This window comes from Peromyscus eremicus, chromosome 15 (genome assembly GCF_949786415.1).
Source record: "Peromyscus eremicus chromosome 15, PerEre_H2_v1, whole genome shotgun sequence".
NCBI classification, from domain to species: Eukaryota; Metazoa; Chordata; class Mammalia; order Rodentia; family Cricetidae; genus Peromyscus; species Peromyscus eremicus.
The window spans coordinates 18,711,453-18,724,366 of NC_081431.1; the positions used below are offsets into that span (position 1 = coordinate 18,711,453).

Sequence of the window (12,914 nt, forward strand, 5' to 3'; positions counted from 1 at the left end):
CTGCACTGTCCATTTTCCTCTTTATTTTTAGTAGTTCTTGGTTTAAAAATACAAATACTTTAGATATTTTTTTTTTATACATAAGATAGCTATCATGTGTACATGCATTTTCCCCTTTAAGCTCAGCTCTCAAGAGTCTCCTACACATGGAATCATCATCATTTGCTCTTTGCATCTTGGGCTTTTCTTAACTTAATACTTTTAGTTTTTCAAAAGTATCAGTTAAACATATTGATAGATCCTTAGTATTTGATTGGAATATGAGGCAGAGTGCCTTCAGGAATTGAATATTTGACTTTTCTTAATGAGTACCTGTAGCTGGAGTTTTCCTGCCTGGCCCACAGTCAGGGCAAATCTCTTTCACCTGCCAGTCCCACAGCCTCTCAGACCCGACCAAGTAAACACAGAGACTTATGTTGCTTTCAAACTGTATGGCCGTGGCAGGCTTCTTGCTAACTGTTCTTATAGCTTAAATTAATCCATTTCCTTTAATCTATACCTTGCCACATGGCTCGTGGCTTACCGGCATCTTCACAAGCTGTTTCTCATCGTGGAGGCTGGCAGTGTCTCTCTGTCTCAGCCTTCCACTTCCCAGCTTTATTCTCCTCCTTGCCCCGCCTATACTTCCTGCCTAGCCAACGGCCAATCAGTGTTTTATTGATTAATTAGCAACACATTTGCCATACATCCCACAGCAAGTACCTGTAAACAGGTTTTTTAAAATTATTTTAATGACTACCTTTATGTAATATGCATTGTTTTTTTTAAAGAAAAATTTTCATTAATTCTCATACATACCTGAGAATAGAATTATTCCACAGAATCATAATTTCATACTCATTAACAAGTAGTTATGGAGAACACAGATATATGAGACTTCATCAGACAAAGGCACACATGGCATCTTGTTTACTTGAGTGAGTCAGCCTGGCTTAAGCTCTTTCTGCACACTCACAAGACTTGTCTTTGTTTCATTTGCTTCATTTGAATATTAACTGTACTTTACTATTCACAATGTCTATTCCCTCTAAAACTAAGTTGGTCCCCTTTTTTGTTATTGAAATTACTAATTAGATAAAGGAGATGAAAATTACAAATTGTGCTAATTTCTGTGATTTAAATTGAAACTGAGTTTAATTTTAAAAGTTACAGTTCATTCTTGATTTTAGAGAAATTAATTGCATGCTACTTATAAAATACTGCATAAGTCTGATCTTACATATTAATCTATTTTATTCATACTTGAAAATTATGAAATTAGCATTCTGAAACTGTCTTACATGAGGTTTATTTTCCCTATGATGATATCAGACCTAAGTTTGTTGATCTCATTTTCTTTCACAAGCAAGAGCTCTCCTCACAAGTCATCCCATCCACATCTGATACCCTTGAGTCAATTTGTACCCACAGGCAGGTGTACCCTGTGGTAGAACCCATTTAAAATTAGTAGGAAAAAGTAAGCCTAACTAATTAGTTATTACACATAAATGAACAAATCTCTAGGCCTTGGTTTAACAAATCACATGCCTTGCTAATGAATCACTAGAGAAGTCATGCCTCAAGCTTGACTCCAATACTCAGTTTAATTGATGGTGATAAAATTGCTGCTCTGGTGCTTTTAATTCCACTAAAATTGTACTCTAAAATTAAACATGGAGGTATTAACCAAAGGACTATATAAATGAAATAAATGTTGACTAAGACAGTCTTATATAGGAATTGAAAAGGGATGTACAAGACCCTGGGTTTGATTGCCAGATTATCACCAAGGGGTGGAGTGCTATTAAAGTCTCCAAAAATATTCATTCATTGTTTTGTGGCCTGTATGTTATTTCCAGCATTCTTTTTTACCCTTTCACAATTAAGTACAGAAGGCAGATATGAAAATGTAAGTTTATAGACAGTGTATTGGGAAGGAAATACAGGATAAGATCGTATGGAAACCCATACCAAAGGCCTTTGGGGAAATTCATAGAAGAGGAGTGAATTGAAGAGAGACAAGGAAGGGAAAGGGGCATGGCGACAGCTGATACTGTATAAAGGCAAGGAAGGGTCAGCTTGAGCAGAGTTTATTACTGTTTATACTGCACCCTAAAATGTCATGGGAAGGTAATAAATGAGTGCTCTCTCTATACACTGTTGTCTATGAAAATGTCGCAGGAGTCACATTGTATAGTCATGTGTGACTTGCTGGTGGGAAGGCTTGAATATATCATACAATTTTATCCCTACCTTACTGAATTAAAAATCCCCTCCCCTAATAGCTAGATCCTTATCCAGGTAGTCACTCATAGAACATAGTATCCTAGACTGCCTGCCTTGTGTCTTGCTGTTGTTGACTCTTAAACATAGCATGTGGCTCAGTCTGCACTGAACTCATTCCCAGACTTCCTCACAGGAAAATACTGTGGATTTCACATTTAATTAAATGAGTCCAGATACTACATAGATTAATTAAATTGATTAATTGATTTTACTAGTTTTGAAATTTGATGGTTGGGGAAAACTTTAAAGATCTCTATAAATGCCTTAATGACATAAATAGCAAATGTTACATCTGTTTAAATTGCCTTCCATGTGAGCTTTGAGTTTTTGGCATGTGTAAAGCTTATGGCAGACTTTATAAAAGATAATAATGATGATAAAATGTCTTGATTATTTTTATGAAATTTATCACTGAATGGCAAGCTTGAGGCACAGATACGATGAACCAGTGTATAGGATCATATGTGATGGATTTATGTCTAGTTAAGAATAAAAGGAAATGGAAGATTGTAGCCAGATTTTTCTTTGTGCTGCCAGCTCACAAGAATCAACACAGAGACTTAGTATTAATTATGAAAGCGCAGTGTTAGCTTAGGCTTGTTTCTAACTAGTTCTTATAACTTAAATTAACCCATACTTTTTAATCTACATTCTTTTATGTGGCTCAGTTACCTTTACACTGCCCATCCTGCTTCCTCTGCATCTGGCTGGTGACTTCGCCTTTATTCTCCCCAGAGTTCTCTCTCTCCCTGGAAGTCCTGCTATTGACCATTCAGCTTTTTATTACACCAATCACAGCAGCACATCTTCATACAATGTACAAATATTCTACAACAGAAGGTTTACTTTCACCTCAGCTATTTGGAAGGGGAGGTAGTGGGAAAAGTATTAAAAAGTGTGTGTGATTTCTGATAACCAAATCTAAAGGATACAGATTGGCCTCCTGCATGCGAATTGCCATGGTGGTTTGGGGAATGACCACAGCTTAGAAACAAACTCAGATGCTAGTGAACATCTAAGTGTATGCATACTTAAATTATTTGACTATTCCTGCTGTCCAGCATTCTTGCCACTTTCCAGCCCTGCAACAATTGGCCCTCAGGTGGTAAACTACTCTTTGCATCCCAGACTACTTGTATTAAGGACTTATATGTTTTTCTCCCAATGCCAGCAACTTCATTGGAAAGAATTTTTAGTTCACTAATTTTAATTGAAATAAGCTTTGAAATTTACTGTTTTCTTGGTGGAGCTTACCCCAGCTACTCTTTTGAATGTAATTACAATGTGATGGCGATTGTTCAACGACCATTTTAAGTAAAAAAGTTTTGACCAGTATAGCTTTGTCTAAAATAACATGCTGATGTGATTTTCTGCTTCCTTGGCATCCACATAAGTGATTAGTGCTCATTTCCTAAAGCCAGAGTGATAGGTTTGACATCTTATGTTTTTAAAAATAAGCTTATTCTTCTAATAGGACATTGTTTTCAGTGAATCAGGAGCCTTGAATAGTTGTCCTATGTTCTTTTCACCAACAAGGAAATTTTTAGGAGTTCTAGAAGCCATGTGTATTATACTCATTCATTATCTTCTGGAAAAATTCACTGACTTTTTAGCACTCCAGTATCTCTAAACACATACTTCTTTGATTGTACAGGATCATTGTAGTTTTCACTTCACCTATGGAGTCCTCATTATTTTCTTACTTTCCATAAGCCTTGTTGCTAAAAAGACCATTTAAAAAGGCACAATACATTTCTTAGTGCTTGATATCATAGTCATTAGATGAAGCGCTTAGGTGCCTGGCATTAAGATTCAGTCTTTTCAATTTGGAAAATTTCAGAGCTCAGAAGAATTTTATTCTGCAGGCTTTTCACCCTTCTTAACCTGGTTATGAAAAATTGCAGATGTTCACAACTTGATTTTGATTGTGTGCTTTTAAATAACATTTGAGGAAATACCATTAAGACCGTTAATGTGAGGGCTGGAGAGATGGTTCAGAGGTTAAGAGCACTGGCTGCTCTTCCAGAGGTTCTGAGTTCAATTCCCAGCAACTATATGGTGGCTCACAACCATCTAGAATGAGATCTGGTGCCCTCTTCTGGCATGCAGGCAGAACACTGTATACATAATAAATAAATAAATCTTTAAAAATTAAAAGAAAAAAAGACTGTTAATGTACAGGATTTAGTTAAAGTAGATTTCCATACTAGATTTATTGGAGAACTTAAACAGAAAGGTGTTTAAATCTTTCTCAAACTGCTGACTTGTGTCTCAGAGATTTTCATGTATTGGAAAGAGAATTCTGCATTTGGTTGACAAAAAGTTATAAAACTAAGAAATTTGAGTTTAGTTTCTCATATAGAACAGTTACCAGTTCTTTTTTTTAGAAATATATAAAACTTTACACTCTCTTAACTCCTAAGTTATGTACACTAACATGAATTAAGAATTTGAATAGCAGTACAGTAAGTAGTCCAATTTTCCATCTTTAAGGTAATGTTCAGAATTTGATCCATCAACAAGGTTGATGGTTCCTGTGTAAAGAGGTTTTAACCAACAGTTACATACCTAATTAAGCATATTTTATTAATTTTGCTTTACTTATACTTTACATTTCTATCACAATAAAGTTAAGCTTTCTTAAGCAGTGGGTAGCACTTCTATTCAATCTTCAGCTAAAAATAAGATGAACATTAAAGAGTTTTAGGCATTTATTAGTACCCAGTTCGTTATGTTTTTAATGGGTTTTCACATGCATGAATTGATAGTATTAACTAATTATTAATTCTGAGTTCATTCAATAATTGTTTTATTTTTCTTTATGTAGTTTTGAAATGATATCTTGATTTTGATATTATCATCAAAACCCTGAAAGGTTAAAATGCTTGTGTTTTGATCTGTAGAATATTATTTAAAGACAAAGATCGGAATTGGGATGACATAGAGAGCAAGTTAAGAGCTGAAAGCGAAGTTCCTATTGTGAAGACCTCAAGTATGGTATGGTGGTTTTTCAAAAGTAACCATTTCAGTGGCATGGCTTCATTTGCAGGGAAAGAAATAGTTTTGAATATTTGTTAGTTTACATTCTAAAAGACTGTGAATGAATAGATTCAGTACATTTCAACCAGTGCTGTGTAAAATATCACTTGTTTCAAGGTTGCAGAGAACACTAAGGAACCGGGTCTTCTGTGTTTCTCACTGTGATGCATCTTGTTCACATGATAATTATACATTATAAAGAAGTAGCTTTGAATTTAGAACTTAAATTTTAAGTTGACATATTGTTTCTATTTACTTAATACAGTATTTGTCTTTTAAAAAGCGTGGATTTATCATATTGTTCTCCTATGTTGATGTTTCACTTTATGTATTTTTCCAAAGAAAACTCATAGGCACGTGGTTAAAATGTTGCAAAATTGATTGAAACAGATGTTTGAAAACCTTTTTTTCTATAGTAGTAGATTGCCTTGAACTTCTATTAGCATTATTGAAAAAAATTACTCAATTTCATTATTAAAAATTTTAATTTGGATCTTGTTTGCTGGGTGTCCTTTGATATAGCTACTAACGCAGTACTGTAGAGATAGTGAGATGCATTGCTTGTAATCTGAGAATGTTTTAGTAAGCTAATTTGGAATATTGCTTTCCCTGCAGGAGATTTCTTCTATTTTACAAGAGTTGAAAAGAGTTGAAAAACAGTTGCAAGGTAAATTTACTACTAAATGAATTAATTATGCTTCTGGATGTGGTAGTGTGGGGTGTTCTAATGGATGTCTATAATCCCAGCATTCAGGAGGATCGAGTTTGAAACCAGCTCAGTGTATTCTATTTCTGAAAATGTATTTCTTATTATATTCTTAATTATTGAGACAGTATTTGACTAAATGTACCAACCAGTACATATAAAAGTATAGAGCTGAATATATCCAAATTATTCATAAAAGGGAAGTTTTACAACTCTATAAAGGACTGGAGATGTGCCTTAGCCCTAGAGTTCCTGCCTCACGTGTGTAGGCCCTACCTTCTATCCTGGCTGCATGGAGTGAATGGATGTATTGCAGCTCGGGAGGCCAGCTCCCAGAACTGCTCAGGGTTGTTGTGAGCAGAAGACCTCAGAATAGCGGAACTTTAGGAAACTTTTTATCTGAAGGCCTTTAGAACTAAGTTTCTGTCTATCTGAGGAGAACAATAAGGAAACACACATACTTTCTGATGGTAACTTTCTCTTTTACTTCATCTTAAATAATCCCCTCTGAGAATCTGTCTCCACACTGCTACCGTTTTTACATATAGCTATATCTCTCTCTCTACATACATAACATCCATCTTTCTCTTACATGGCCATACATCTCTATACACAGTTACATCTATTTTCACACAGCTACATATCTTTCTTTTACATACATTTCTCTTCTACATCTCTTTTCTATACAGCTTCATCTTCCTTGTCTCCAAATTGCCATAATCACAAATCTCCACATGGCCTCAGCTATACATCTCATTTACATAGCGCTCTCACCATACAGCACTTTACACAGTTCCTTCACACCCTCTCACACAGCTCTTTATATAGTTCCTTTTACATAGTTCCTCTACATAGCAGCAGGTCATTCACATAGCTCGCTCTCAGTCTCTCTCTGTCTCTGTCTCTGTCTCTCTCTCTCTCTCTCTCACACACACACACACACACACACACACACACTTCTTCATTGACTCACTCTCACACATTTCTCTCATGCTTTTTCTTCATCTCTCACATTTCTCTCTCTTCCCATTCAACTACATCCTTTACTCAGTTCTCGTTCTCTCTCTCTCTCTCTCTCTCTCTCTCTCTCTCTCTCTCTCTCTCTCTCTCCCTCTCCTCTCCTCTCCTCTCCTCTCCTCTCCTCTCCTCTCCTCTCCTCTCCTCTCCTCTCCTCTCCTCTCTCCTCTCTGCTCTCCTCTCTCTCCTCTCCTCTCTCTCTGCACAGCTCTTACATAGCTTTACACAGGCCCCTCTCTCCTCTCTCCTCTCTCCTCTCTCCTCTCTCCTCTCTCCTCTCTCCTCTCTCCTCTCTCTCCTCTCCTCTCTCTCTGCACAGCTCTTACATAGCTTTACACAGGCTGCACCTCTCTCTAGCAGCAGCTCCTCTCACAGCCAAACTGTGGACAATTATATGTTACATTTTCAGTGCCTGACCCATTCTCGTAGCACAAGGTAAGTCACATAGTTTCTCTTAGGCTAGGGATGTCATATTGATTGGCCGGTGAGTAATGCTTAGCCATCCACGTAGCTTTAAGTTGGTGAGGGTTCTCAGACAGAAAGTAAACAGTTGGATGAACCTTGAGCCTGTAACATAAACTGAGGCTGGGACTACGTGCAAAAAGTCAATTACTGTAGAGGGTTATATCTACCTAAGTTGCCTCACATCTGACCTTGATTCAGCAACAAACAATACCTAGGAATTCACCCTTGGATATTCATCTCCAGGGGCAATGTTTGCTTTGAATATGTTCTGAAGTCTAAAATTAGCTGTCTTTGTAACTGAAAATATCATTACTTTGCTGTATGAGTTATGAAAAATATTCTAATATTATTAGAATTATACAGGTTAAGCAGAAATCATCTTCTGGACCATCCCCAGCAGTGTGTGTGCCCAAAGATGGAATATTTTTAGGATATAAATGTATAAGCAGTGGGGAAAATACTCATAGCTGTTATTAGGGAAAAAATGAAGTGGCACATGAGAAAAATTACAGACAGAAACCACCAGTCATTTACAGTCAGTGACTCCATGGCTTTGCCAGGTGGGGCTCCCCATCAGGTGGGTCTGGTGGGTTGACCTGGTAAGTACTAGTTGTCACCTGTTGTATACTCCCACAGCCTTCTGCACATATTGATAGCTCCCAATATAAAAACTAAAATATTATAAAATTAGATTTAAAAAAAATCTGTTTTGCTCTTGATGCAAATTGGTCTTGACTACTCTGTGTAGCTGGGGATGACCTAGAACTCTTGATCCTCCTCCCTCCCTCTGGTGCCCCCACACCTGGCATAATTATAGTGAGATCATGAACATATTTGACAAAATCTGTGTGTTAAAAATGTAACCAGATTTCCAGTGCTCTTCTATGAAGGTAAGAGGAAGTTTCTGAAAGCTCTTGGCTTTTACCCTTCTAAGCGCTAGTCTGTTCAATCTCCTAAAGTGTCTGTTGGGACCATAGTGGATACCTAGGAAATGCATTCAGGTCTGTGTAATCTACAATGTAGATGAACCAGAGAATTATTAAATCAGGTCAAGTACAATAGTAGAGGACTAGCTGAAGTCTGTCTTAATGATAAACAATGCTCATATCCACCTCTTACTGAAAATAGAATTACATCTTTTTATTTTTTATTTCCTTCAGTGATCAACGCCATGATTGACCCAGATGGAACCTTGGAGGCTCTTAACAACATGGGATTTCCCAATGCTATCCTGCCATCTCCACCCAAACAGAAGTCCAGTCCTGTTAATAACCACAGCAGCCCTGGTCAGACACCAGCACTTTGCCCCCCAGAAACCAGGGCTCTGCACCCTGCAGCAGCCGCAGCCTCAGCTGAGTTTGAGAATGCTGAAACTGAGGCTGATTTCAGTATCCATTTCAATAGGTTCAACCCTGATGGGGAAGAGGAAGATGTTACAGTACATGAGTGATGACGTTCCCTTGATTGTTAGAGACATTACCTGTGGAGTGACTAGGGGTATTGGAAGCAGCATGATGTTGACATACAAAACAAGAGAGCTTGGTCAGCAACAATCTTGTTATCTTTGTCTTCTTCATTTATTTATTTATTTTTACCTCTAATGGGTCATAGCAGTCTTTTCAAACCACTCAGACAACTGCTTGAAGCACACTTAGCAAAAGGCAGCTTGTTCGGCTTTGCCTTCTGTGGTTTCATGATTTTCAAATTGAGTCATATCATTGCATCCTTTCCCTTCATAGATCTTTGTGTTTGTTTGTTTGTTTGAAACTATGTTGTGACCTACAAACAAACTAAAGTCTCCAACATTTCTGAGCCCCCGTGTCTCCTGTGCCAAGCTCCTCCCTGAGATGAACTTCTCATCAGCTGTACAGATTGTTTAACCATTGAGTTTGCTTCTTAATAGTAGGGTTTATATATTACTCACTGTCATTGGACACAGTGACACCGTGCTCTTTAGAGTAAAGCAGACCCTCCACAGCAGTCATCCTGTGTCCTAACATTTTTTCCAACATAGTGGGATTTATATAACTGTTGCTAAGTAACTTGTCTTGGGGTTTACGGAAATTAACTGTTATGTTTGCACTAAGATTTACTGGGAGTGACAGATGGACATATCTATATATCATTAAGGACTGACTTGTCTTTCTGTACATAGGAAGTTGACAATACTGTATTTGTTTTAACCCCACAGCGTTTTACTCCACTTTTCAAAAAGATCATTTGGCACTTTTTTTCCTTCCCTCCCTCTCTTCCTTTGCTTCCTTCCTTTCTATTTTAAGGAAATAAGATTTTTGTTTCTCCTTCTAGATGAAATGACAACTAGAAAGGTTAAACTTGACAAATAGTTTAGGTGGAGTATATTTTTAAAATTAAGAACATGTATATTTATCCTGTGTTACCAAGTTTTTATGTGGCAGTTGGGGAGGGAGATCCCTCTGAAATGATCACGAGGTTAATTTGTCTTCATTAGGAGATGTGGAGAAGCAGTAATTGTGAGAGTAGTTGATAGTTTCGCTCCCAGTCCTTGAATTGCTCCTGTGTGTCCCTGTAGGTCCTTAGTTAACCCTGTGTCAGTCTCACACATCTGTGAGGACCCGGCAAGACGGCAGCGGCGACTATAGAGAAAGCCTGTGAAAAAATACCTTCTTTGTTTTTGTTACTGTTTTGTTTTCTTTCCAGGAAGCTCACATTTCAATAAGTTTTTAAATAAAGGAATTATTTTTGTGTTTCCAGAACACTATAATTTGGGTGAATCTTAATTCTTTTAAATATTATTAAAATATTAAGACCTGGATTTGCTTCAATGGCCCCGTCAGTCTATAAAGAATAAACTGCAACTTTTATGATATGGTCTTTGATATATTAGCAATAACCTGTGCTACATTTGTTTTATGGGAAGGTTAACTGTATACTTCAAGATTTTTTGGGATCTAAGTAATCCTGTGCTTTTGGATCAGTTAATAAAAATGCAAAATCTTTTTGTAAAGATGTAAAAGCAAAAGTCTGCTGTATAATGGATCTTGTATTTTTCTTTAAATTAAAAAAAAGGAACTGTTTTCCTTGTAAAGCTAAATTCACAATTCTCATGAAGTAAGGCTTCAAAGGGGTTTCAAAGACTGTAAGGGGAGTGAGATGCTTTGAAGAAACAAAACATAGAAACAGGGTCAGTCCATTTGAAGAAAAAGTTATGCAAAATAATCACCATTGTTCCCTCCTTTAGTTAATGTCTGGTACTGAGTCTGTCCACATGGAAGTACATGATAAGGAGTCTAAGGAAGTATTAAATATATACTTACATTATTGTTTGTTTACACAGTTTTGTTCAATTATAAACATTTGGCCTTTTACTATGTTATTTTTATTTTGTATGAATACATTCTCCTTATTTATTTTTGTTACATTTATTACGTTATTTTGTTATGCATTTACAACTCCATTTTTAAATAAAGTGTTTCTGGAACTTTATATGGTGACTATAGATTTCATATCTTCTACCATCTTATAGACCTACATTTATCAGTTTACCAAACAACTGTTTACAGAGCATTTTCTAGTGCTCTAGTATAAGAGCTTTCCAGTGTTAATGAATATATGATCATCCAAAGAAAATATTCTAGAGAATTACAATAAATGTAATACAGTAGCTCAATACTTCAGTGTGACACACACATATGTGTCATTTGCAGTCAGCCTAGGCTCATCCAAAAGCTTTGTGACAGTAGTGTATTGGGGAAACAAAGGAAAAGTGAGGACTATCAATTTAGACTTTTTTCTTCATTCTCAGTACAGTCTTGAATGTCACCCTGTTACTAATCAACATCACAAATTTCCCAGCTTGACTTTCCATATTCTAACCCTGTTCACATTTCTGTGTATCCAATATAGTTTCCACCGGCTCTTACAGGACTCTGGACCATCCTGGGCATTTCATCTCTCTGTCTGCTTGTTCTTCCCCCCCTTCACTGCTCACCCACAGCCCTCCCATCCTCAGTTTCCACCTACATCTTCATAAAGTTTCCCTCTGATACCATAGCAAGGTGTTTTGCATACTTTCATTTCCCCTCCCCATAAGACACATGCATATGTACTTCTCTTTAAATCTCTCAAATTGTCTCCTGGGTAGACCCCATACTTCTGTGCCATTTAACTTCCTTTGTGTCCTTGGACTTGCTTTTCCTGGGTATACATACCCTTTCCAGCTTCTGTACATTTAGCTTCCTTCATGTCCTTAGACTTGCTTGCTATGTCTCTGGCAAGAGTAACTCTTGGAGGATTTTGGATTTAATATTTTGAGATCCAGGCCTGTTCCTGTGGATGTGGTCCTTCAACTCTGTTCTACAAAATGAGGGCATCATACTTACCCAAAGCTCTTGTAGCTCAAGGGGCTATGAAATATGCTCCTTCAAAAACACTGCGGGATTTCTGTATAAACTCTTCTCATTGAATTCTCCTAGCCTGTCAGGTTCAGTTTTGCTCAGACAGATCTGATCCCTTCTATAGTTACTGTCTTAACATACTAAGCAGTATTCTCATCACTGAGGCCCCTGGCAGTGAACAGACATGGATTGTCCTCGATTCTACAGTGAGAGGGAGACACTCAGAGTTAAGTGAGTAAGCAACATCAGGCGAAAAACATTTTTCTTCTAGTGCCATGAATTATTCACCGGCTGTTCCTTGGCTGATCTTGAAGGGAGTACATACTACTTTCTGTGTGCAGATTCCTTTTAGTTCATTTTTTTCTGATCTGGTTGTAAGAACGTTCCTTGTTCTGCCTTGCAGCCCTTCTCTTCCCCTTTGCTTCCCTGTGTGCTCTTAATTCACCTGACGCTCACCGTGCCATTCAGTCCAATTAGTAGGTCTTAAACGGGGTTGGAGAGGCTTCTTAGTTCACCTCTGAGGTACTGTACTGTGCAGTTGAGCTGGACCTGTAGCTGCATGTAACTTGCAAATCTCCAAGAAACAATCCACAGCCTGTCTAGATTTGAGGAACTTTTACAGTATGTGAATATGGAAGTGTCCAGTACAACAGGAATCCAGCAGTAATATCTGTGACCCGTGGCTCTGGATTCGAAGCTTTGTTTAAGCTCCCTGAGCTGACTTAAGTCAATTCTCCTCCCCACTTCCCTCCAAATGCAATTTCCTGAATCATAAAGCCAGCCCCCTTCTGACTCCTGTATCTAGCCAACTTCAACACCTCGAGCCATTGCTTATTGGAATGTTTGCTCTTGTGCGTACTGCAGTATACTGTAAACATTTGGTCATTGACATCTTTTCCTTATTTTCACCACAGCTATTCAAGCTATTGCAAAGTCTGGTTTTTAACTGGATGAAATTCTTGTAGTATTGAGGTAAGCAATATTAGATCTAGATAAAATTGGCAGACATTTGCTACATAGTTCAACTACTTCATATTTGAGGTAGT

The 12,914-nt window shown here is 37.4% G+C and overlaps 1 protein-coding gene across 11 annotated transcripts in view; it reads left to right on the top strand.

The window, feature by feature from the left end:
- Cep170 (centrosomal protein 170) overlaps positions 1-9,045 on the top strand; it is a 94,498-nt gene extending 85,453 nt beyond the window's left edge. For all 11 annotated transcript variants that reach the window (XM_059280525.1, XM_059280530.1, XM_059280524.1 and 8 more), the window contains 3 exons: positions 5,169-5,262; positions 5,920-5,971; positions 8,653-9,045. In XM_059280525.1, the coding sequence (XP_059136508.1) occupies positions 5,169-5,262; positions 5,920-5,971; positions 8,653-8,942 (436 nt within the window). In that variant the 3' untranslated portion in view covers positions 8,943-9,045. The remainder of the gene's footprint in view (positions 1-5,168; positions 5,263-5,919; positions 5,972-8,652) is intronic.
- The last annotated feature ends 3,869 nt before the right edge of the window (positions 9,046-12,914 follow it).